The following is a 25,633-nucleotide window of genomic DNA, read 5'->3' as shown; positions in this document are numbered from 1 at the left end:
CTTAATATCAGCAAGCCCTTTTGATAAAGAATTTATCTACGACACTATCAAACCTAGTTTGAAGATCATTAATATACAGAGGTATGGCCTCAAGAAATGGTGTTCAAAAATCAAAATGTGAATAAACTTCTTCAGGTATGATGCGACAGTATGAATGAATGAATGAATGAATGAATGAATGAAATTATTGATTTGTGATGTAATATGACAAATTCATATTTTAAATAATTCATTATACACTATTTCTATGAAAATGCATAGAAATAAATAAATTATTTATTTTTTCGGCTGTTCATAAACACAGAGTTGAGGACAGCATGAGTTCAGTCAGAGCTGTTTGAACCCGTGATCCAGCCACCATAGGATCAAACTGTTCTTTTGTTTCTGTTCTTTCAAATATCCATCTACAACACATCAACAGAAGGTGGAACAAATGTACAGACACAAAGCTCATTTGGGAAAAATTCTGGATTAAATTTTGGATTAAGGTCTCTCCTGGTTTCATTTAAGTCTCGGCTGCAGGAGAAAACCTGCCTGAAGCTGCTGTTGTCTCTTTTCCAGGCTCATCTTGGTGGTCGGAAACATTCGGGCTGCTGTAAATCTTTGATGTCTTCTTATGAAGTATTAATCACTGACCCAGGTCCTCTGTGAGTGTCTGAGTCCGGTTTAAAACTTATTTTTCTCGTGCTGCAGCCGAGCTCAGCTCAGTGATTACTGCCACTTACACAGCTTCCACAACAATACACTACAACTGGAGGAATTATACGCCGCGCTGGGTTTTTCCAAATGTCAGCTGGTCTACATATTACAGGACTAGCTGAGGATGTGTGTCTATATGTGTGTGTTGGTTAAATGCCAAAGAGTTTGTTACACCAGCTCAGCAATCAGCACTCTGAAGCCCTGCAGCTCCACCACTGCAAAAATAATCTGCTTGTCAAAACCAGAAGTAAATTCCTACAGGCATATTTTCAGAGATAACGTTGGTGAGGGAATTAACGAAGCGGGTGGCTCAATCATGTCTCTGAAACCAAAACATGCACATACTTTCTCTACATTCACATTAGCAAAAAACAGGAAAGTGAGGCCTCAGTATGACCTGCAGTTTAGGCTTCTGATAAATTACTTGTTTCTTCTTTTCCTCTCAGCAACAAAACAGACAATCTCCCCACTTCAATCTCCTCTTTATTATTTCTCAATCCCATCTTCATTTTCCATCAGACTCCCTCCATCTCTCCCATTTGCAGCTTCTTCACTCCATCTCAGCTGCTCTGTAGCTGTGCAATTTTATTCCCCATGTTTGTGTTCAACCTTCTTTACTGTTTTGTGACCTCAAAACCAAAACCTTGGAGAGATTAAAGATCGCAGCATGCTGTGAACTCTTCTCGTTCCTCGTGAAGTGGCTCTGGAACGACTCCAAAACCAGCCAGAATCTCCTGAGAGTCAGCGATCTGTTGTTCAGTCAATTATTCCAAAAGCAGCAGATCGCCACACCCTGCCACTGGAGGAGGGAGAGGAGGAAGCAAAGGAGGCCAAGAATCTTTAAGAAAAAAAAAAAAAAAGCTGATCTGTGTACAAAAAGGGCAAAGCAAAGAGCTAATCGCAGATAATGGGCCTCTCTAGTTTGCAGAGTCCTCCTCCAGAAATAGGATGTTATTATTATTCCCAGGATCTATCTGCCACACTGATATCACTGCACATAATTCACAAGGGTCAGACACTCGGCTGCAGAGCTGAGTGAGAGCTTTGAAATGAAAATCCCCTTTTAGCCCAGACATACAACAAAGACTCCCCCTCCATGGTCTCAGACCTCAACACTATGGATTCTAGTGTCGGTAAAACAGTGTGTGAGCAGCGTGAGGAGGACGGATTCAGAACCAAAGCTGACCGGTTTCCACCAAAATACTTTATGTGGATTTTGAAGTTTAATATAGGAAATCAATAGAAATAGTAAAATTTGAATAAGTTCTGAAAAGGGGTCAAATGGGATTTGCTGTGTATAATAACTCATACAGACATCTGTCCGTCCAAACTGTTTACATTTCATGAAGCCGATGTACAAGTAAAAAAAACACCAGATCTGACGACTGTGCACAAATAACTGGCTGATAAAACCCGTGAAGTCTTTCTTGTTATCAGTGAAGTATGAGTGTCTGTGGGGCCGTGATGCAAGCCACACAATGCAGGATCATAAGTAAACAAAATCTCATTGGCTGTTTGAGTTTACAAATTTTGCTTTATATTCTTTCTTATATTCTTTATATTAGATAACCATCTAGCTGCAATAATCAGGTAATTATTTCCTGAAATCTAGACTTTTTTCCATTTACTTATTTATTTTTAAGGCAAGTCATGTATATAGCACACATAGACGTCCTATCACATTCATGTACAAGACAATTCAGTGTTTTACATAAAACATTGAAAGCATTACAGTGGGGTGCAGCAGAAGCAAACAAACTTAAAAAAGAATAAAAGAAATTTAATAAACAGAAAAAGCTAAAAAGAATAAGAGTTTGTTGTTGTTTGGGACTTTGTTCCACATGTGAGGAGCATAAAAACTCAACGCTGCCTCTCTAGTTAAGGTCTCACTTACATCTGACACCTTTTTTTCCCAGTCTCTGCCCTTGCATGACCCCTCCACCATCAAAGATGTTCTAGACCTGCCGCTGCCTAGAGCAGCTAAAGACAAAAGCTGGTTTGTTTTCAATGTTACTGATACAGTCTCATGTACAGTTAACTTTAACATTAACCTGTAAGATGGTGTTTGACTGTCGTCTCTAGGCAAGGCAGGTTTACTTGTATGCACCATTCAATGACAGAGTCACTCAGAGTGCTACAGAAAATAAGCATTAAAAACAAAAGAGAAAGGAAAAGGAAAGAACATGGGATGAAAACAGTACTAAAACAATATCAAGTTTGAAACTTCAAGCTTAAAAGAAACTAGCTAGAAAGGCTCTGATGTTTTAGCTGTCCAACGAAAGCAACAACAAAGTATGTGAAACTATCCTAACACCATGTGAGTGTATACATGCAGGATTTAATCAAACACTGTTATCTGTGTGCGTTAGTCTGGTTTGGAAAGCTTGAATTTCGTGCAAATAACTGCCTGTTGTACTGTTAGGAAGAGAAAAGTTTTCAGTGACTGTAATGGATCTTATTGATTTGTGGACGTGAACCTGCCTGAGTCGTCACCACCACTTGGCTTGGATATTTAATTTGCTATCAAATTCCTGTTTCCAGTTTTCAGCATTTAACTATTGTTTCTTCATTATTAACTGTTACTTCAACCATTTGTTAAAGAAAACTGATTCTACTTATTACTTTCCCAAGAAAATGAAAAAGTGCAAAGAAATATTTTTCCACAGCTTTTTTCTTAGTGCAAACATTAAAGGGTTAATATGCATTTTCAAAAATCAAGTTTTGGCCAAACACAATAGCGCTTTCTTTACTCTTGTCATGCAAATATATTTTTTCAGGGAAAAAGGAGCTGAACCTGATTAATATGGACAAATACCAGAGCTCACCTCATCCATGCTGAGCAGGACATACTACACGACTTTTCCAAACTACATCTTGTCTTTACAAAGATGGAGGGCTAAAAGTCTAAGATCACTGTATAATGGATACTATAACAAGTTTATATCACATTTAAAAATATAAGGAAATCAACCAACTTGTATACTTCACTTGGCTGTGAAGCTTACTTGTGTATTTTAGCATAATTTTCACCCACTGAATCTAAATTTAATTAATTCTGTGATCTTGGAATATGTTCATATGTCAGGGAAGATTAAAAAACCTGCTCATTCAGTATATTCAGGTAATAGCTGACGTCATTCTTTGGACACATAATGTTGCTGAACCTAGACCTGAACCTAGACCTGACCAACTGCTGCAACCCCAGATCATAGACCATCTGTACAGTAGGTACTAGGCATGGTGGCTGCATCACTTCATCCGCCTCTGTTCTTACCCCGATGCTCCCATCACTCTGGAACAAGGTAAATCTGGACTCATCAGACCACATGACCTTCCAGTGCTCCAGAGTCCAGTCTTTATGCTCCTTAGCAAATTGAAGCCTTTTTCTCTGGTTAGCCTCACTGATTAGTGGTTTTCTTATGGCTACACAGCTGTTCGATCCCAGTCCCTCAAGTTCCCTTTACACTGTGCATGTGGAAATGTTCTTACTTTCACTATTAAACGTAGCCGTGAGTTCTACTGTTTAAGTGACCCTTGATCCGTTTCCTTACTTAAATCCAGTAGATGACTGGGGGGCAGGCAGAGTTTTATGTTTCAGGTCTGTATCTTTCTTCATATCCCAGAGCAAAATTAATTTTCTGTTTCAGTTAAAGTTTTCCTGAATAAAGTTTTGTATTCCTCATGTAGAAGATGAACTGAAGAGAAACATCAGTGCCTCATTACTCTTTATACCATTTATATTTCCCGTAACAAATGACATCAGTTTTGATGACATTTTAGTTTTCAACAGAACAGCAGGTCTATGTCACTGATTTGTCAGAATAACATATAAAGAACCTGTGCTGACCAATTCTTAAAAGTGGCTTTCAGAGACTTTCTGTGCTTCACTCGTTGACCGTTAAAATGTGCATCTGTAGGGGACACCAGTGACTGTCATGAGCAGCCTGCAGGCTGGTTTACATTTTTGTTTTGTGTTATTAATGTTTGACAACGCAAACCTGCAGGAGCATTAGAGGGAATGCAAAATGGAGAAGACATGCAAGGACTTGCCCAGATGTTCCTGCTAACAGCCAGATCAAAACCAAACTTGTCTTAATATTGTGTAATTTCACAAAAAGAAAAAAAAACTGCCAGAAATCCTTTCTTTAAGCAACACTGACTGAAATCCTTGCACATGGTGTTTTTCAAACGGCCAAAAACAGATAACTACTGATGTAGACAGTTAATCAGCTAACTCATCCGTCTAGCGAACATATTTTCTAAGCTACTACAAACACCTGTACTATTGTTACAGATTATCTCTTCTAACGAAAACAAAAGCGCTTCCATGCATCGCTTCTTTTGCCAACACCACCAGTGAATTAAAGTAGCTTTCTGAGTTTGATACTTGACGCATTTATCAGCTGAAAACTTTTTGCTTAATTTTATGGGTAGAAAATGTGTAACACTGCATCAAGGAGACCTGAAAAGGATTTCTGTAAGTTGCTCTTAATAACAAGTCCAGCTTAGAGATCAATGAGCCAGAGTTCTGGATGAATATTAAAATGTTTTACTCAAGAAAAAGCAGAACATGCTGCACTGACGGAGGTTTCTGTGCAGATTTAAAAACAATTTCTATCTCTCAATTTAATTCTGCACTAAAATCAAGAGTATTAATACATCCTTATAATCATAAAATTAATAATCACTTAATTACAACTGCAGTGCAGCTGCGTTACAGAAATCATTAAGTGTTATGTAAAAGATTGACCTGTGGTGGTTCAGAGCCTGTGATTGGTCCTCGGTGTGGTATGGGCCTGGGTCAAGAAGGATTATGGGTCTGTAGGCGCCTGCAGGTCCACGACTGGAGTCTCTGTTTAGTTACTGAACAATAAGGCAGGAAACATCTGCAGGCCTGAGATCCAACAGACACAACCTGGATGCTCGCCACCATCCGCCAACAACAACAACAAAGCCTCCTCACAAAGCAGCGACACGCCTCCCTCCTCTGCAGCTCCATGCTGCCGGACATCTGTTCACTCCAGGTATTCTTACCTAACTTCCAGAAGGAATTCCACATATACTGATTCAACAGATTTAGGCAGTTCCTGCACAGACTTGTCTACAGATCAGAGTGAAAAGGAACTTGTTCAAAAGCGTCTCTGGATTTGACACGTGAAGATTATAGACTTTCTTGCTACAGTTATTATCAGAGATAAACACAATTTTACAATTATTTTCGGTCAATTTCACAACTACACTACAGTTCAAAAGTTTGGGGTCACTTCCCTATTGAATCCCATGGAAAAGTGACCCCAAACTTTTGAACGGTAGTGTATATTGTGTGTAATGTGTAAAAGCACAAGAACATTACTTATAGATCTTTAAGTTCTATTTCTTTATATCTTTTGAAACAAAAAAAAAATACCTAAACATTGAAAACAAATGAGGCCATATGCCTTAAATTAAATGTTTTCTTCTACAGACCACTGCACACTGACGACAGAAAAAGGTATCAGCCTCACACACACGTTTTCACAGTGAAACTATCTTTGAGTTTTCTGTTGGTTTTTTTTGGTTTTTCACATCTGTATATTGTGATGTAAAGGTAACTTTGTAAGACCAACCTGAGTCACACACAAGTGTAAAACTGAAAACGACTAACATGCTACATTAGACATTAACATAATTAAATGTAACCCAGTTATTTAGCATTTGCTTTTACTTTGGGGTACAAAGCCAGTTTTCCCGGCATATTTGATGTATTTCATGCTTTCACTGCAACTTTTAAATGACGAGCCGTCCTTCACGGTGACACCTTGGTCATTTTTTTTCTAACCATAAAAATTCCACACGCATGACTTAATTCATTCGTTGAGGGAATAACTCTTCCTCTGCCATACCTTCCCACTCCAGCAAGCCTCTTCTGCAATTTAAATGGTACAAACATTCCCGAGGAATTTTGATTATTTAATAGTGTCATTTAATAACACAATTTAACTATAATTCAATCTCAATTTAACTGTGAAATTAAGTAACTGTGACACCTCTATTATGAAAAAGCAGTTTTATATATATATATTTTTTTTCTCCCTGCTCATCTGAAGCGTCTGAAAATGTGACATTTAGCAGAAAAATAATTATGCTTGAATGACCTCGAGTTTCAGTTCTACTTAATGAAGAACTGAGTCATGAATTTTCAGTTTACCAGAGCTGTCATGCAACATCACTGGTAAACAATGCAGTCATATGACTTTTAATGTAACACGCTACATGAAGGCTGTATGCCACAGGTGCTGCATTCCCCTTCTGCACCTGCACATGCTAGTTAGCTGTAGAACATGCACACAAACAGAATGTCCTCTAACTGGAATGCAGCCCTGTGCCCATCCTGTTTCAAGACAAAATATCTCTGCAACATGGATTCTGTGTACGTTGATATAACTACACATTTACAGCTGTTCTGGTGCTTCTGTCAGAGCTTCGAAGAAAAAATGTCTCCAAATAATTACAGTAAAAAGGATTCTTTAGTAAAAATGTAGATTTTAATAATGTCTTGGCAGCTAAGCCTGATGAAAAGTGAGAAGCCACTCCCTATTTGTTATCACACAAATGCACTAAATTTACACTTTATTTATTAATCTCTCTGTGTTTACTCAGTAAATTGAGCCAACTTGTGAAAAAAGCCCTAAATAAAGCACAATCACACATTAAACCACAGAGGAAGCACTCTGTTGCTTCTGTTCAGCTTTTCTACAGACTAAAGATGGTAGAGGCTGAACCCGACAGGTAACTGTTCACACATGCCACACGGTGACGAAAAACCTTCCTGAGGTTTCCACTGATATTTCAGGCCTGAACCTGCCTGCTGCTGAAAAACAAACTCCGCCGTACAAGCACTGCAAGCACGTGCTGATGTGTCACAAACTAAAAAACAAGCCATATGCAGATCTTATAGAAGCACAATTAATAATCACATAGAATTGAACATATAACCCGTAATTAATAATTTGATGAAGCCATGTCATCACAGGACACACTTTCTACATCAAGCGATGCTCAGAAATGTGATAAAAAAAACAGACTGACAGTTTTGCTATCAGGGTCTTATCAGTTTCCGAGCTAAAAGGTTTATGGCTTCATTAAAATTAAAAGGCTTCATCCTCTCAGCAGCTTCTGTGTGTTAAAGTTTGGGCTGCAGCAGATAATGACTTTAACCATTAATGAATCTGTTTTTCACATACTGTAATTGTTTTAATAGCGCTGCCAAATATTGAAGATAAGGTGTAACCTAAGTGCATTGCATAAACAGGTTGGTATTTAACCGAGCAGACAGAGGCAGGAACGGTCTAGTGTTTAGTGCATACATGTGCACACACTTCTGATGTTTCCATTTTCCACTGACAATCAAAGCAGACCAGAATGGGTTCAGACAATTTCTACACAAAGGCGGCTCTTTTAGAGACACCAGAGTGCTTTTGATTTGGCTCTCTTTCTTCCACAAACAGACTTCCGTCTGTGTCAAAAGACACACAAGCAAATTGTTAGAGACCGTCCTCACTGACATAGAAACCTGTTCTTCTTCAGCAGAGAGGCCGGCTCCATTTGACAGTCTTTATAGTCATTTCTCTTTATTCTGAAGCCCACACACTTGGTAAAATCGAAAAAAAAAAACACATTTCAGCATAATAGAAACAGGGTATTTGTGTTGGTTAAACAAAAAGCATGATTTTTTTTTTTCTTTTTCAAAATAGCTGGATTACTGCTTGCAGTGATTGTCTCCACAGTCCTCAGGAGTAATGCAGACAGAAATAACATAAAAACCGTCCCATAGTCAAACTTTCCAACGAGGCATATTTTCATTCACCACCTTTTATTATGTCCACTTTCATACTGCAGTTTCTCGCTCTATAAATGGTTCTAACTAGTGTTTACAACCTTGTGTAAATTACAGTGTTTCTGTTCTGTGTTACTTCAGCTGTATACGTCTGTGACCTCTGACGGAGACTCAGGAGGATTATAAACTCACACAGAAACAGTGTGTAGAAACGGTGGGTAAAGACACAAGAAGATGAACGCTCTAAAAAGGCTGCAGACTTAAAACGGGCACACACACATTAAGTACACACTATAAAAAACGTGACATGTTAAATCACACTGAGCTGTCAGAGTGGAGACTGGATATGACAGGAGCTTTTACTGTGGGGGGGACTTACTACCTGCCTGAGGCAGTGCTGAAAATTCACATTTCCATGACAGAAGATAGACAACCAAATGCTAGAGAGGGCTGGTTTGCACCTATATGGCGAAAACATGATCAGCCGTCTGTGAGGAAAAGCTTGAATATAAAGTACGGTGCTATGTTGTCTTCTCCCACCCCATATTTCTTTATATATCACCAAAAAGGGTGAGGACGGCGAAGCAATTTACTGAAACAAATGCAAAGAAAACTAAAAATGAAAAGTACTCTATTTCAAGAAGTTAGTTTATATAAGTAATGAGCCAAAACAGCAATATTTAGCACCTTTTGTCGGGAACTTGAGAAAAGCTTTCTTGTCATTTCTTTAAGTTGTCTTCAGGAATAGTTCTCCAGGTTTTTTGAAGCCGCCCCTCCATGGAGACCTTTGCTGAGGAGGCTTCGGCCAGCAGTAGATAGATCAGCTGAAGATTCAGATGCGTATGTCAGGTCTTTGCTGGATTTGTTCCTATTTCTCAATGAAATGATTTTCAGATACTGTTCATCTGCTGTAGTTTAACAGTCCTTTTAAACATTTATTCTTTTGTCCTCCACCTCTCCATTTTCCTTGAAAGGACACACTGCACACTATGCTGAGATATACTGAGTTTTACACTAGTAGCTCTTTGGGAATAACCATGTTGCTGGAAAAATACTATTTCTGACTGTCAAATTGTGTTAACTTAGTTGTTTTTCCAAAAGAAATTGGAACAAATTCTGTATGTCCATGACAAAGTGCCCAAAGACCCATTTTAAAATTATTTCTTTGCTAAGTTTTCTGTTATGTGTTGACACAACACTGGTTCATCCCTTGAGTTGGGAGCCTTCTTTATGCTTGAATGTTTAATAGGTCAGTGTTAAGAGGCTTAACAAACCAACGCAGTCCTCTGGAAATGATCAGTTACAAGAACTGGACTGAAAATGGGGAGAAAGCAGCAAATTCCTATAGAAAAACTTTAAAAAAAGCCTTCAGAAAACCAGGAGAATGATTGCTAGACCACTTCAAAAGACTACAAGAGGCTTTGGTCTGGCTGCTCAGAATCAAAATGTTCTAAAAAAACATAAAGGTGGTTAAAACCACAGAACTGTACTAGTATCAGTTTACTTAGGAAGGCAACAAAATACAAACTTGTGTCAAACTTGACTAAAGAACATCCATCTTACAATTACATTATTAATAATTGCTGGTAAATAAAACAGGAAAAAGTTTACCATGAGTAAACATGACTCCATTCAGCAATCACATCTGTGTTATATTGATCAGATCAGATCAGTCATTGTATTGGCATCGCACCCCGTCCTCACTACGAGACCCACCACCCTGCCTCCCAGGTGAAGTTAATTCATTTTGATCTGGTTTTCTAAACGGCGCCAAGTCGCAGCAAAGTCATTTCAGGCTCCATTTCCTCTAGAACAGGTTTCTACTTTGTTCTTTTATTAAAAACAGTCTGATGCAACCACACACACACGTGCGCATACACACATGTGAGCATGCTTCCACCACGGACAGAGCAAGCATCAGAAGACACGTCAACTAGCTGAAAATCAGAGACAAATATCAGCGTTTTTTAAAACTCTACCAGGGAGGTGAAGATGGACACACTCGATCCAGCAGCCGAAGTATTTCTCCTGCTGCGATGTTAAGCCGAGAACGACGTGTACATCGCAGGAATGCGCACAGCTGAACCCCCACCGTCATTGTAGTGATTTCTGAGTCGTATTACGGTTTAAAACTGATCCAATATTATTTATAGGTTTTATTAACATCAACACGTTTGGAGCGACTCCACCGAATGAAACGGCTTCATCAGGACATTTTAAAAGTTTTACTTTGTTCTGTTCTGAATGTTTTTCTTTTTTATCACCGCATTTCAGTCATTTACAGAAAACTAGTCCGTGATAAAGTTTGGATGTGCGTGACTTCACAGCGTGTAGCTGTCGTGTGATGTTTGAATTATGTCGTCATCATCAGGTGTCATATTAACACTGTAATGCTGTAATGGGAAGGTTACCTGTTGCAGAGTTCATGAATACCTTCGCAATTCAGAAGTACTGATTTTAAGGTTGTTGATATTTACATCCAGTTTATTAAGCCTGTGTGGAAGTTAAACGCATGAAGCTGTTATATTATTACAAGCCTCTCCCAAGGCTGTGGACCTGGGGGAAACACTGCATATCATAACACCAGTACACTAAACTGGTTTTAATATAACCTTGAGCACTGCACGAGTAAGGGTCTGTTTCTTTAAGCTGTTTCACAGCCTGGTTTTGCTGCCCTATGATCTTTATGGACAAATAAATCAAGCCAATCGATTTATCAGATCAGCATATTGTATTCACAGTGCACACGCTGCATCTCTCACAACACACAGTTATCGAGGCAGTGTTCTGCTGTTCTCCACAGCTTCTCAGTTCCTTATTAGACCTTGATGCCAACACAGCAGTTATCGACTGCACTCCCAGCTGGTTTTACAGACTGGACCAGAGCCTGAAAACCAAAGCAGCTGGGGGTAGACTGTGCTCTGAGAAAGAAATGTATCACGAGGATACACATTACAACTGAACTGAAACATATGCCCATTTAACTGGACGCATGAAGGATAAAACACATCCAACTGAGACTTAAAACAGGGCAGAGCAGTTGTTTCAAAATCAGTGCCTCAGGGGGGAAACGCTAAGTCAAAGCAACAGAAGAGGATGCCAAAGCTGTAACTTACTGTCAGGAGCTCCTTCTGGAAGGACTTCCTGTCTTTGCTATCTGCATTGTTGCAGTCCTCCTTCAGCTTCTCCAGGACTGATGCCACCTTCTCTGGCTCACCGTCCAACTCTGTGCGGCAGAAATGTGTCAAGGGCAGGTTGACATATCCGAGGGCGTCTGCAAACGCCCGCCAGTTGCCGATGTTCTCCATCAGTATAGTTCTTACAGAGGCGTAGATGTACGTGAGGAACTTGCAGGGTTTCAGTATCTGCTCTAATAACAATGATGTCGTAAGGTCGGGCCCACTGAAGTAAATGGGCTTTACTTTGCCAACCACTAGCACATTTTTAGCATGAACAAGTCCTATTTTACCCTGATAGTATCCAATGTACCATTCTTTTGTCCACAGCTGGCCCTTCAGCTTGATCTTCTCCTCGCTCAACAGAGCAACAAAGTCTCCTTTTTTGTACTCGAGCAGGTACTGATTTTTTGTTTGACGGATGACAGTTTTAATTAATTTCCCAAACTTCAGGTTGTTTATTCTCCTGTCCTGGAAAACAGGATACTTTGTGGCAACAGCAAGAGGAGACAAGACAATCTTTCCCACTTCCTTCTTTTTCAGGAAACGCCGTTGCACCGATGTCTTTGGGCCAGCTTTAGGTGGCGGTGTTGGTGTCTGGACGCAGAATTGAGCTAGTATACAGTCTTGGTCATCTTTAACCTGGATTCTTAAGGTGAAATCTGAAACATCTTCAGCGTTACGTGAGGAAATGATGTAGACAAGACGGCTCACTTTGCCGAGTTTAACCTGGAAGCCGCGAACTACTCTGGCTTGCTCGCTAGCCTTTACCTCATAGTTGGCCATGTTGGAGTAAACGCCAACACGAAGATCTTGCGGTCTGGATAACACAAACTGGTGTTTACCCCACAGCTGGAGCGCAACTGGTGGCGCAGACTGTACCTGCTTTCCAACCTCACTTACCAACAACGTCTTTGGGGCGCAGTCATGGCCAAACATGGCCACGACTGTCTTGAATGACGGGTGAATGTGTTTGGGACCATACACTCCTAACGTGATCTTTTTGAGTACATGCTCCCAAACTGTGGAGTCTGGAGGGATGGACTGGGCATGGGCCTGGGCCACCACACACACATACATGCATGGTTCAAGGTTGTCCAGACACACCTGGACTGTGTCCCCGTACATGTACGCTTGAGGAATAGGAGTATAAGGTCCTTCCTTACAATCACTCCTTACACATAAGACTTGAGTTGTTTGCCTGCTCTCCATTTTTACCACGACCGACACCTTCATCTCCAGGGTGATGGTGGATTTGATCTCCATGTTGCTGAGTTTGATCTCCACCACAGGGCTGACAGTGGTGCAGCGGTCATTGTTGAGTTCTAGCGGTGGGTCAAGCAGAGCTTTAATTGAGATCTGTTGGGTGTCCCCTGGTACCACGTGGCCCTCGGGTATGTGGATGCTAATGTTGGTGTCCGGAAGCTGGACGGCACCTCCTGAGCTGTCCAACCGACAGACAATATTGGTCTCCACTGGCTGTGTTTGGCCCCAGCCAGGATTCTGACCCAGTGAATCCAGATCGTGGCAAGACCTGGCCAGCTTGCGATGGTTAAGCCATGCTGTACGGAAATCCTCCCTGCTCTGAAACTGCTCTGGCGCAGGTGCTTTGAGGCCTCCAAAGAAACCGGTGGAGGCCTGAGGGGTGTCGGTCTGGGCCTGCAGGATGGACAACTCAGACAAACTGTAGGAACGTTTGCTTCTAAAAAACGGGTTGTCTCTGCGGAACGTTTGACCTGCCCCCATAGTGGGACTGAGAAGGTTCAAGTTAAGAACACCACTGCCAAATCCATTATCGGCAGTGCTGCTGGTGGAGTTGGGCATAGACGGAGTGAGCGTATCAAACAGGAGGAGGTCGACCGATTTCTCATTACTGTTCTGATCAAGCGAACTCTGAGGACCTCCATTTAGAAAAGGGTTTGTAGAGGTATGGTTTGTTGCAAAAGGATTTCCATTTTGGAAGGTGGTTGGTTTTAGAATCACTCCTGCCCACTCTCCCAAGAGGTCAATTTCTTTGGCCGCCTCCTCATTACATTCTCCCATGGTGTCGATCATTCCGCTGTCGCTGAAGGACGAGTCTCTGTAGTTGATGGGCTGCACATAAGCTGCAGGGATGTAACCCATCTCTGTGTTGTTATGGGCATACCACCATTCTCCTCCAGAGGAATCGAGAACATAAAGACGGTCGCCCTTAGAGAACTTGAGGGTGGTGAAGCTGGATGGGCAGTAGTCTTTAATGGCGATGACTTCCCTGGCAGCGCCAAAGGAGGCAGTGGTGTCCAGTCGCAAGGCACTTGGAGAAGGCACTGGAAAACAAAGAATAATGTCAGAGGTGGATGATCTTTATTTGTATATGTAGAAATCCATAACATAATATCCAGAGCCTGAAATTAATTTTACAGAATGGGGGAGAATTACCTCCTTACATGCTTCCCATATGGGGAATTTATAAACTTTTGGGGGATATTACCAGTGAGCTTAACTACATGTCTTGCGGTATCCTACTCATACCTTACATTAAAATACAGCTTTGTCGACACTTTCTCCTTTCTTGTTATCTCAGATAACTCTTTCATCTCATCTCCATGTTCTCTTAACCTGCTCACATAATAGTTATTGCCGACTTAGTAGAAAAACTGTATTCATTGCTGTAATTTGTTGAGTCTTTCAGCTGCATCAGTGTAATGACTCACATCCCTCCATACTATATTCTATCCTCTGTCTCCTCCATAAGAGTTCCAGTAAAATCAAACTTGTCTTGGGGAGAATCAAACTCTGAAATAAGCATCAGACTGGTGAGGTTTGTTTTATACTGAGACTTTTTTCCTTTAAATTGTGTTAACATGGACTCAGCATACAGACTTCCTTAACAGTTATTATGTAAGTATCTGAATGAGTAACTTGGTGTTATTTAGGGTGGATTCATCCGTTACTATGGACCTGTTATTGCTTAATTAATAAGCCTTGCATTATAGGAGCTAGGTTTGCAGGAACTGATTATTATTATTATTAATATCATTATTCACACAATCCCGCAGTGACTTTTTAGGTCCAGATATCATAGATGGGTTAAAACTGTTAACTGAATTTGGCCTTTTACAATATCTCTGGATCAAATCGTTGTTTATTACAATGTTTCTATAAATTCTCACTAGTTTATTTATTTTTTTCTGCTCTTGAAATCCAACTTCGAAATTCATCCACCCATTGTCTATGTACACTTAGTCCAGTGCAGGGCCATGGGGGTCTGGAGTGTATTCCAGCAGCTAAGAGGTGAGAGGCTGGGTACACCCTGGAAATGTCATCAATACATCAGAAGACTAAAAAAAACAAACAAAAAAAAAAAACACTCACAGTCATACTCACTACTAGGGAGAATTTAGAGACTCAAACTGACCTAGCAAGCCAGTTACCAAGCAAGGGGGGAGTGGTAGCCTAGTGGTTGGAGATTTGCTGTGCAGTTTGCATGTTCCTTCTTAATGTGAGGAGACTTTGATAACCTCCATGCAACCTTGCAGCCATCCAACTTCGATATTTCTTGCAAATTCTATCATTTCTGAAGCATGTATTTTTCAAGCTAAACAGCTGCTTCACTTTATTACCATGCCACAAAACATTTTCATAAAAGTGCCGACTGTCCCATCCAGCTACGAGTTTTCACTTCAAAGTAGTGGCCATTCTTCTCACTTAACCAGTAAATTACAGACTAGGGGTGTGCAATATCATATAATCCACGATAATACCAGTAGATTTTTGAACCCAGTAGAAAATGTAACATCATGATAACACATGATCACACATTTCTGATCCAATGACGTAATTGAATGGCACCTCAAATAATGCAGCACAGGCAAGCTCAGCTGAGGGAGTGAACAAGGAAATATGGCAGAGCAAAGCAGTGTTGAGTATGGCTGTGCAAAATACAGAATGTTGATTTTGGCTTTAAACAATCACAAAAACACTAATATTGTGGTTCTATTTCCTTTCTGTAACCAGAGGTAGCCCTCTGTCCAGCAATTAGTTCAAACCCAAAGTAAAGATGTGTGAAAGATGTCTTTCCCTAGTCTGAAATTCCGATGAGTCACTAAGGAAGTAAATGTTAAAACCATTTAACAGCCACTGAACTGCTGACCTTTGACATCAGTGAGACTGGCTTCAGACACGCCTTCACTGAGATCGATGAGCGTCCCCTCAGATTTGCAGCGAGGCAGAGAAGTATTGTTGGTGGTGGTTCTGATCCGATGGGCGGCCATGTTGGGGCCTGTCACTGTGCACCACTCAGTGAGTTCAGGCTGCTCCGATGGACTTTTTATTTAAATGTGAAGTCAGATGTCAACAGCTGTTCATGATCTCTGAAAAGCATAAAAAATATTCAGTTACACAAAGTGATAGTTACTGTTATTTACTATATAAAATACAGTTTTCAGTTTAAAACTCTACTTGATGAAAGATTCTCTCTGGGCTGTTGCACGACTTCTACCAACCAGAATATTTTTGGTTTTCTGCTTCTTTTATGTATTAAAGATAAACATTAACTTCGCAATGCACACAACTCTACTTATAAAAAGTGGTTTAATGTGAGCGTGATTTAAGTATTTCATATAACTGGGACTCTCTTTCAGAAGTTTTCATGTTTGTGTACAAAATCAGAACAACATGAGAGTTAGAGAGTCAAACTAAACAGAATAAAAAATTAAAGAAATCTTGCAGAATCACATGTCTGATTCATGCTTTTAGATATTAGTTTATTCTGACAAATTCCCCTCTGACTGATACACAAGTTCTGCAATAAATAAAACATGGGTAAAGTCAGGACATCAATGCGTTTGATAACTCAGTAACAGGTATGATGCGTGTTTAAACTGATTTACTGCTCAATGACTAATGCACATTTTTAGTTCAGAGCTTAGTCACAGCTCTAAAACTATGAAGGCTTCAGGCGGATGACAATCCTTAACAAGTTCTCTGAAAAAACAAAAGCAAATAGTTATTAGTCCATTCCTGACCTCTATGGAGCTTTTAGTCCTGTCAAAGAAATGAATCTGGAAAACCTGGTCAGTAGAGTCTTCCTTTATTTTTTCCAAGCTCCTGAGAGGAAAACTGTTTTATTTTTAATCTGGGCCCTATTTTCCCCTTTTGTGTGAAGATGTAGATGGGAATGGCCATGTTGTGATCAGATTGGGATAAATATATATTTTTGGACCACAGAGCAGCTCACTGATTTTAAAATACTTCACCAACAAATTGTACAAGGTCTATTTTCAGTGTTGGAATTAGCCACAGTTTGGTCCTCTAACAAGGTGTCTGCAGAACTTTAAAAACCCTAAAAAAGACTTGATTACTGATTCCTTAAAAATTCTCAGACTGATGGAAATTCTAAGATTTATTTTTGTCCAACTGTCTTGAAATTCCACTCATAAAAAACAGTCCACCATGTCAGCTAAACATTGCCTAACAGATGGTAGTTAACACTATTGTAATTTCATTTCATTTCATTTCATGTACAAGGCAATTCATAGTGCTTTGAATTAACTATTGCAAGAGCAGGATATTTTATATTACAAAGGGCTTGGAAGTTGTATTCCATTTATTTTAACCAACAGTATGAAAATTTGTGTGAGAAGAGGATACAACAAATTCATACATCTGAGGGGCTGGAACCACTGAGAGTTTAAATGAATAAAAGAGATTTAATCAACTTAAAAGAGCAACTCGAGCTGCTCTGCTGCTTCTCGCATGATCTGTGGGGGGTTGTTAGTTAGATAAGGTGACGACGATTCAGAATCAATGCACAAAAGTTTAAAATGCACTTTTAAAAATTGTTAACAAAACGTTCAGGAACAGAACAGTCGGGGCTTGAATTTGTGGAAGAGCAGTGCATGGACAATCAGCGACGTTCACATAGCAGACACAATGACTTTCACAATGAAATTCAACCTACACCATCTGCATTAACAGCTAGCGAGTAGAAGTACTTCAGCTGTTGTGTATGGCTTCATTTGCTCCGGTTCGTTAGGGAGTTCTGAATGTACAACAAAACTCTGCTGCTGATCAAAGAAGACGACTCTGGTCCGCCTACAAACGTAGCACTCAGTTTGCTTCAAGTGAACCAAATACACAGGGAAGATGGCAAAAGAAAGTATTCCTGAATGGACACCACTAAAATTGATGTGAAATTTTTGGACAATAGTATCAATAGTATGTAACACATCACACATTTCCCCACAATAACTTCATGTTGAATCCAAAACTATTTCTATATTAAAAACATTTCCTACAATCAAAAAATTACACACTTTTAAAGGGGATATATCATATATATCTTTTTTAGCCTTTAAATACATGTTTTTGTGCACTATTAGTGTTTATCAATGCACAAAATTTAAATACATTCACTCCTGATGTTGTGTATATATATCTTTATATTTTTTTTGGGTCATTTTTTCAGTCTGTTTAGTTTTTTCTGTTTTCTATTACGTTTCCTTATCTATTACGTCACAGTATTTGCGGTGGCTCTGCTAAATAAGGTCATGGACTTCCGGGTATCCAGTGTTGTGAATCTTCAATTTAATTTATTTTTATTTATTTATTTTTCTCAAAGCAATTCTGTAGTCCATGTTTAGTTATGCAGAAGTTACCAGTAGTCAAGTCAAAATGTGCGGTTACTGGGTGTATCAGCCCACACAATTCCTTACATCGCCCCCCAGCATCAGAGCCTCTTCGAAGTGCCAGGTTGGATTTAATTTTTCTCGGAAATGTACCGACATCAGTGGGGAAAGTCATTTGTTTGCACGAAGCACTTTAAGGACAAGTGCTTCAGCAATCTCTGCAAATATGGCCGAATGGGGTGGAGTGGAAATCTCTGGACCCGGAGGGAGGCGGGGCATGAAATGCCTCATTCACATTTAAAGAGACCAAAACGAGTCGCTCTAAAGACGCGCCTCAGAACAGGGTTAATAAAGGGTGTGTGGAGCTACAATAACCAGGAATTCAGACCAAATCATTAGGGTTCTCCTTTATATAGATCATAAATTAATGATTTACATGTGAAAAGGAAGGATTTAAAAGCATGATATGTCCACTTTAAAATGTGCAAGAGATTATTTTAAAAATAACTTTAACTACTTTCTTTGGCAGAGCCAGATTTGTAGTTATGGTAAAGAAAAAAAAAAAAAATAATAATAATATATATATATATATATATATATGTATATATATATATATATATATATATATATATAGTAATAGTAATACTCTATTTTCCAAGTTGTCAAGGCAAATTTATCTGTATAATACAACTCAACAGCAGGGTGATTCAGTGCTTTACAGAATACAAGAAGCATAATTTAACATTAAAAACAAAAGAACAAGGAAAAAAAAAGGACACTGGATAAAAACAGTATTAAAACATAATCAAGTTTAAAAAAGTTCAACCTTAAAAGAAACAGATGCAGATTTGGACATTCATATATGATTTAAATGCAGCAGAGAACAGGTGGGGCTTTAACCTGAATTTAAATAAACTGAGTGTTCCAGCTGATCTGAGGCTTTCTGGGAGTTTGTTCCAGACATGTGGAGCATAGAAGCTGACTATACTACCCTGTGTTGGAATGTCCATGTTAATTATCTGTGCTGCAGACCGGCTCAAAGGCTTCATTTCTTACACAGACTCAGGTTGTGGGGTCCGACCTGAGATCATGCTCCTTTTCTAAAATGCTGTACCATCATCATTTACGTAATGGCTGCATGGTTTGGCACGTTAACAGTTCAGTCTAAATATAGACTCACAAATATAGTGCTAACACCAATGCAAGTAATTGGGTCAAATAATCAGTAGCTGTCCTGTACTGGAATGCCTCAGTACAGTCAAGCCAGCAGTGGATGCAAGTTCAGGTCAGACAGGGGAACATCCATCACTGATCAATACATCTGATTTGGCCTAAAAATAAAATCTCCGATTTTTTATAACCAAAACCGATTTCCGATTTTAATCGATTTTTTTCCTTTTCTTTTACAAACATAAATAAACTTATTAAAACATTCATTTGTTTATATAGATGAATGCTAGCAAAAATAAAGCATATAATGTCATAGCTCTTCCACCATATAAACGACTTCATATCTTACATGGAAATATGCGACACAATGCATCCGTGATCTCTTTCCATCTGGATCCTTATCATACAGGATCCACTGCAGAAATAATTCCCCTGATGAAGGTTGTCTCTTAACTAGTGTTTGTGGGTTAAGTTGATTTCTGCACCTCATAGAGAGCAGCATTTCTCACTGCAGTTATACGCACAGCTAAATTCCAGGAGTGAGTGACGGTCACTTTACTGAAAATCTGTCAAACACCGTTCTGGTGTGGAGGGAGGGCTAAGTCTGCTGCTAACTAACTATGGAAAAAAATCCCGATTTTCAAAAAAATTAATCTCCAGAAATGGAAAATTCGATTTATCGATTTTATCGATTAATCGCCCAGCCCTAACTTCTATCAAGTCTGACAAAGGCTGAAATTTGCCACATGTCTAACAATTAAATTTAACCATCACTTCTTTACAGAAATTTATATCTACTTCATGACTATAGAAGCAGCAATGCACTTCTATATGTTGTTCTACATCAAAAATGAAAAATACCATTGGCTGTTCCTTTTACCAAATTTAACATGTTAAAAAATAAAAAGCAAGAGAAAAAATAAGCAAATAATTAAACTTCATTGAAGGTCAGTTTTCTACATGTGTATATATATACATATATAAATATATATATATATATATATATATATATAGAAGACATCCTCTTCTTAAATCCAATCGTGATGTGCCCAAAGATTTTCACCCCTAACATGATCTGCCTGTCTGTTTAAGCAGCAGAATTCCTGCCTCGTCCCTGTTGCTGCTGCCCCTCAACACTGCACACCTCTGGCTTTTACAGCAGCTTCATTACCCAGCATCCACCTCCTGGCAGGAATTCACTCTTCACTTCAATATGTTCACAGAGAGTGATGAGATCCGAACCTAGATGCCAAACTTCAATCATTCTTTAGTAAAGTTTCAGAAATTTATACATGTATGTTATCTGACTCAATTGATACTAATGTTCAGTACAGATGACCAGAAGAAACTGCATAAACATCAGATCAGTCGACTTGATACAAAAGTCTTGTCATTATTTAGTGTCATGGGTTTCCACACGTTGGGGCTTCCTCCGCCCCTTTTCCCTTATATGGATGTGAGGCGGATCCTATGATTAAGGCTGCGCAGCTGAGGAGAATCGGGCTCATCACGTCACCTGCATAAAGATTCCTGGCTGAACTTCAGTCTTCGCTGGATCGTTGCTACTACTAGTGGTAACCAGCCGATTTCTCTTCTGAGTCTGAAGTCACTTTACCTGTGTTCTGACCTGCCTGTGTTTCTCTCCCAAGCACCCTGCCTGGAAACTGCAGCTGACTCACACGGACCCTGTCTGCCCGCTCTCCGCCTCATCCAGTCTGCCCGCTCTCCGCCTCGACCTACAAGGAACCCATTCGACCTGTCACCACTTGTCTCAATAAACTATCCACTAAATTCCTACCGTAATCTCTCTTCTTGGGTCCTAGCTTCAACCGTGACAATTTAGGGTGAGCCTTTTTTATACTTTTGATAGTATGAGGTCACCCGATGCAGGAAAAGACTGATGGAAAGATTATAAGCTGCAGGCTGTCCAGACTGCAGGAAAAACAGACTTGATTCTTAAATCAGATCTTTGAGACAAATTGTCCACAGTCTTATTTGTATGTGATCAGATTGGGTCTGCATTTCAAACATCAGTGTATCTGCATGGGTTGCTGTGGTAACAACATGGGGGTCAAGCAGATACCCTGGCAATGTGGCTTGTCATGAGCATGTTCCATCCTGATTTGCCTGAACAAAAGTGAAATTTAACTCCAGATTTGAGGAAAGACTCTGTTGTCCTCCATGTTGTCCACCTTATGCTCAGCACTGCTGCAGCTTTGAACTTTGGACAGTTTGGCTGCTCCACATATTTAATGTCCAGTCACCTTCAGTAGAAGGACAGGGATGCATCTCACACTGTACGCACATGTAACTTCGTCTTGCAATGTTTAATGTCATCTGTGCCTTACACCTTTCACAAGCCATGTAAACACAAAGCTCAAACAATAAAAAAAATAAAAAAATATAATCAGCAGATGTGGGTCAGTGGAACGTGGCAGTTTGAGAGATACCAGGGTTTTCACTTCAGTCTATAATTCATAGCAACATCAGTGCTGTAGGCAACATGCTGCACAGGAAGCTGCAGATTGTTTACTACAGACACACTTCTGCAGCATCAAACTCTGCCAGCAGCATCCCCCACGGCACTACTTCTTTTTATATCCAAACTCTCTGAGACTCCTTAGCTGGTGATCCAAATCATTAATATTCAGGAGGCATACCATACCAATACCTTGATAATGATTTGACATTATCAGCCAGTTCTACTTTAAATTTAGGATGTTTATGTGTATTTCTTCCTTTTTATCTATGATGAATCATTTTGTTCCTCTGTATAAAAGGAGAACAATGTGATACTGCAGCCACATTGCTGTTAGTAGTTCCTGCTGCTGTAAAAACACACACACAGACTCAGACAGACTGAGGTTGGAATAAACGGCTGCTCAGCTTTGAGTTTGTTTCCAGCTGTAAAACATGAACACACCATCTTCCAACTTCCCATTGTCTTCTGTTGACATTTAGCACTTCAGCAAAAATGTTCCCCTTATGCTTTTAAAACTGTAAACGGCCCATTAACTGAAGCTGAATTATTATTCTGGCATATAAGACCTGCGGCATCAGCTTCTTTATTGTATATGACTCTTCATAAACTTGCGGCAAAGTGCTGGAGCATTATTAGACGACAAAAACAACCCCACTGTCTGATATCAGTTGTTTGTGATTAATCTGTTTTCACTTGCAAGTTGGCAGAGAGCTTAAATGTTTAACCTTCATTGTTCTTATAAAAGTGTAATGTAGTTTCAAATGTACAGCTTTTTCTTCCTTAAAATGTGGTTTGGTTCATTTTAAGCCTGGTACACACACAACGATTTCTGGGCTGTTTTTGTCCCGATTTTTGCCTCTTCCCGACCTCGGATGGCAAACGCCCGATCATCGTGAGATTTCCCTGTCCAATCATCATGCGGTGTGTGGTGTGTTACGAGCCGATTTGTCCCGATAATTCGCTCCGAAACGGGTCGTAGCCGACAATCGGGAATATTGAACATGTTCAATATTTCAGAGCGGATTTCTGAGGAACGCTGACAACTCGTGCATTGTGACTGTGTGAATGGTGACATGGTACGGAATGTAGCCAATCAGAGCGCGAGCTGGCTGGGGAACAAGGACGTAAATAAAGTCTGTGTTCACACCGCCTCCAGTCAATTATTTTTTTCAGTTATGGCTTTTTCTGTTAACAATTGTCCCAAGACCCCCATCATTCCCTCGTCCTTTATATCCTCTTCCATGCTGTGTGTTGTGTTTTCTGATTGTTACTATACATCTGTGATATGTTCAGAGAATATAAACCTAGCAGAGCTCTTAGGTCCAAAGACTCTGGTCAACTAGTCCAGACCAGAGTCCAGGCTAAACATGGAGAAGCAGCATTTAGCTGTTATGCTGCAAACAAATGGAACAAACTGCCAGTGGAGATTAAACTTTCCCCAAATGTAGACATTTTTAAATCCAGGTTAAAAACATTTCTTTTCTCATGCGCCTATGCATGAAATCTGCACGGTAACTTTTTTTAACTTATCTTGCTTTTAATCATTTTAATGTAATTTATTATTTTATTGTGATTATGTGTTGATGCCTTTTACTATTCTAAATATCTGTAATATCTTTGTTTTATGTAAAGCACTTTGAATTGTCCTGTAGATCAAATGTGCTATACAAATAAACTGCCTTGCCTTGCCTTACTATGTTTCTTCTTATTCGTTGTTTGCCGGTTGTTGCTATGTTTCTTCTTCTACGTTTCAACGTTCGTCCGGCTCAGAGGACTAGATTGTGGATGAGTTGCAGGACAGCATCGTCATGTGTGTGTTGCTCTGCGATTAGATTATCGGCGCACACCACACACATTATGATCAAAACTGTTTAATGCCTGATGTTTTATATTCACGTGTGAGGTCTCGAACCAATAAAGAATCTCATAAGATTTAAAAAATCGTTATGTTTGTACCAGGCTTAAGGTTGCTTGAGGTGCTGAACCCTGATGAAGTCCATGCAGGCACAAGAAGAACATGGAAACTCCAGGCTGGAAGGCCCGATAACCTGGTAGAACCACTGCACTCCTGTGAATCATACTCATTACTATGGTGTTCTCTAGCAGGACTACTTCAACTCAATTTAAAATTATTCATAGGTAGAAAAGATGAAAATGAAAGAACTTGAACAGGTAGATTTACACATTTTCATATTTACTGCACGTGAATATTGTTTTGTGTCATTTACAAATAAAACAGTTCACTACAAGAAGCTCTGCTGTCAAGTAGAAATTATACATTTGAACAGACAAAGGTGCTCGAAAAACAGGGAGGCGACATCGCTCCTTCTCATTTCATGGAGCAAAAATCGCTGCCCTCCTCCAGCCGAGCACCAGGCGACATTCGTGCATGTGAAATGTTTCACTCGTTCATGTAGACGCACACACGGGCTTGCAACGCAAGAAAATAGGAAAGTGTTCAATTTTTGTCGCTGTCGCATGGCACTAAAACCAACCAGCGAGGGTTTCACTGACAGACCAATGAGCTGAGAGCAGGCTAGACAGTGCAGTCTGTAAACACTTATCATTTTAGCTGTGTTTGACTTTCCCATACTTTACAATATTTCATGCAAAGATCACAGAGATGTAAATAAAAAGGCAGCCGCACGGGACCAGGGTGAATTTATCTGAACGTAGGTCCGGGATTTATCTGGATCAGCCTTGAGGTCCGCCATCAAATGACAATATTCACCATGCTGTTTCCTTGTTTGTAAAATTGGATGAATTCAAGTTTGTCTTTCTCTTTTGTACAATAGAGTCAACAGTAAGATTTCTGTCAATTCAAGCAAAATCTTCATATTCTTCATCCTTCATGCTTTGTCTGTCACGGACTGCTTTGAAAATGTTAAAATTCTCTTTTATTTTTCTTTATAATAGGTGTTTGGAAACACTGTTTGGCAAGGTCAACACCAGGAGGAGTTATTAGGTCATTTTGTCTCCAAGGAATGGGCTTTTTGGAAGCTCGGGTCTCAAAGTCAATCTGTCTGAAAGCTCCAGTTTCATTTCCGTGTTTAAAATGCATACGCATCTTTTCTGAACTGCTAGCGCCACAGCCCCACCTCTCCGTTAACCTACACTAACTCCACCAACAGCTACAACAACAGAGGATTACAGTGTTGTGTTTGTGCTGCAGAAATCCAAAATCAATGCAAGGGTCTCCTCTTCAGCTTGTCTCTCAACCATCATCTTCTTCATATGTCTGTTTACATTACACAAGTTTATGTAAATGCTTCATGCCTTGTGGAAGCATTATAGCTCCACTTACTGGGCTGGCATCTATATTAGAGGGTTTTCTGTGGTTTTGTGTGGAAGCACACATTTCTTGAGACGATTCCGTCCTGACGGAACGGTTTAGTCTCCGTGTGGATGTAGCTGTATTGTTGTGGTTCACCTCTGTGTAACTTAGTGTTGCTTTCTACCGCAGCTAGCAAGAGTTTTCAGAGAAAAAGCTCTGTGTTGCTGACTGCTACACCATTTCACAAGGCCAAAGAATGTCTGCAAAACCAGAGAACTTCCCCCAGAGTTTTCCTTTAATGCCTGCATATTACAGGAGGTTTTAGGAGTGAGTATTTCTGGTTATGGGAACTGAAAATGATATATTTTCAATTTATTACTCAGGAGCTAGCTGGAAAATCTCCAGGTA

At 39.8% G+C, this 25,633-nt stretch overlaps 1 protein-coding gene across 1 annotated transcript in view; it reads right to left on the bottom strand.

The window, feature by feature from the left end:
- The window catches only part of LOC121650223 (SH3 domain-binding protein 4), a 57,081-nt gene that overhangs the window by 10,333 nt on the left and 21,115 nt on the right, over window positions 1–25,633 (bottom strand). The window contains exons 2-3 of the mRNA XM_042001620.1: window positions 15,824–16,043; window positions 11,632–13,997 (exon numbers count right to left, since the gene is read on the bottom strand). Coding sequence (XP_041857554.1) covers window positions 11,632–13,997; window positions 15,824–15,944 — 2,487 coding nt within the window. The 5' untranslated portion in view covers window positions 15,945–16,043. The remainder of the gene's footprint in view (window positions 1–11,631; window positions 13,998–15,823; window positions 16,044–25,633) is intronic.

The sequence above is a fragment of the Melanotaenia boesemani genome, chromosome 12, assembly GCF_017639745.1.
Source record: "Melanotaenia boesemani isolate fMelBoe1 chromosome 12, fMelBoe1.pri, whole genome shotgun sequence".
NCBI lineage: Eukaryota > Metazoa > Chordata > Actinopteri > Atheriniformes > Melanotaeniidae > Melanotaenia > Melanotaenia boesemani.
The sequence above is the reverse complement of the archived record's forward strand: the minus strand, read 5'-3'. Positions and strand labels throughout refer to the sequence as shown.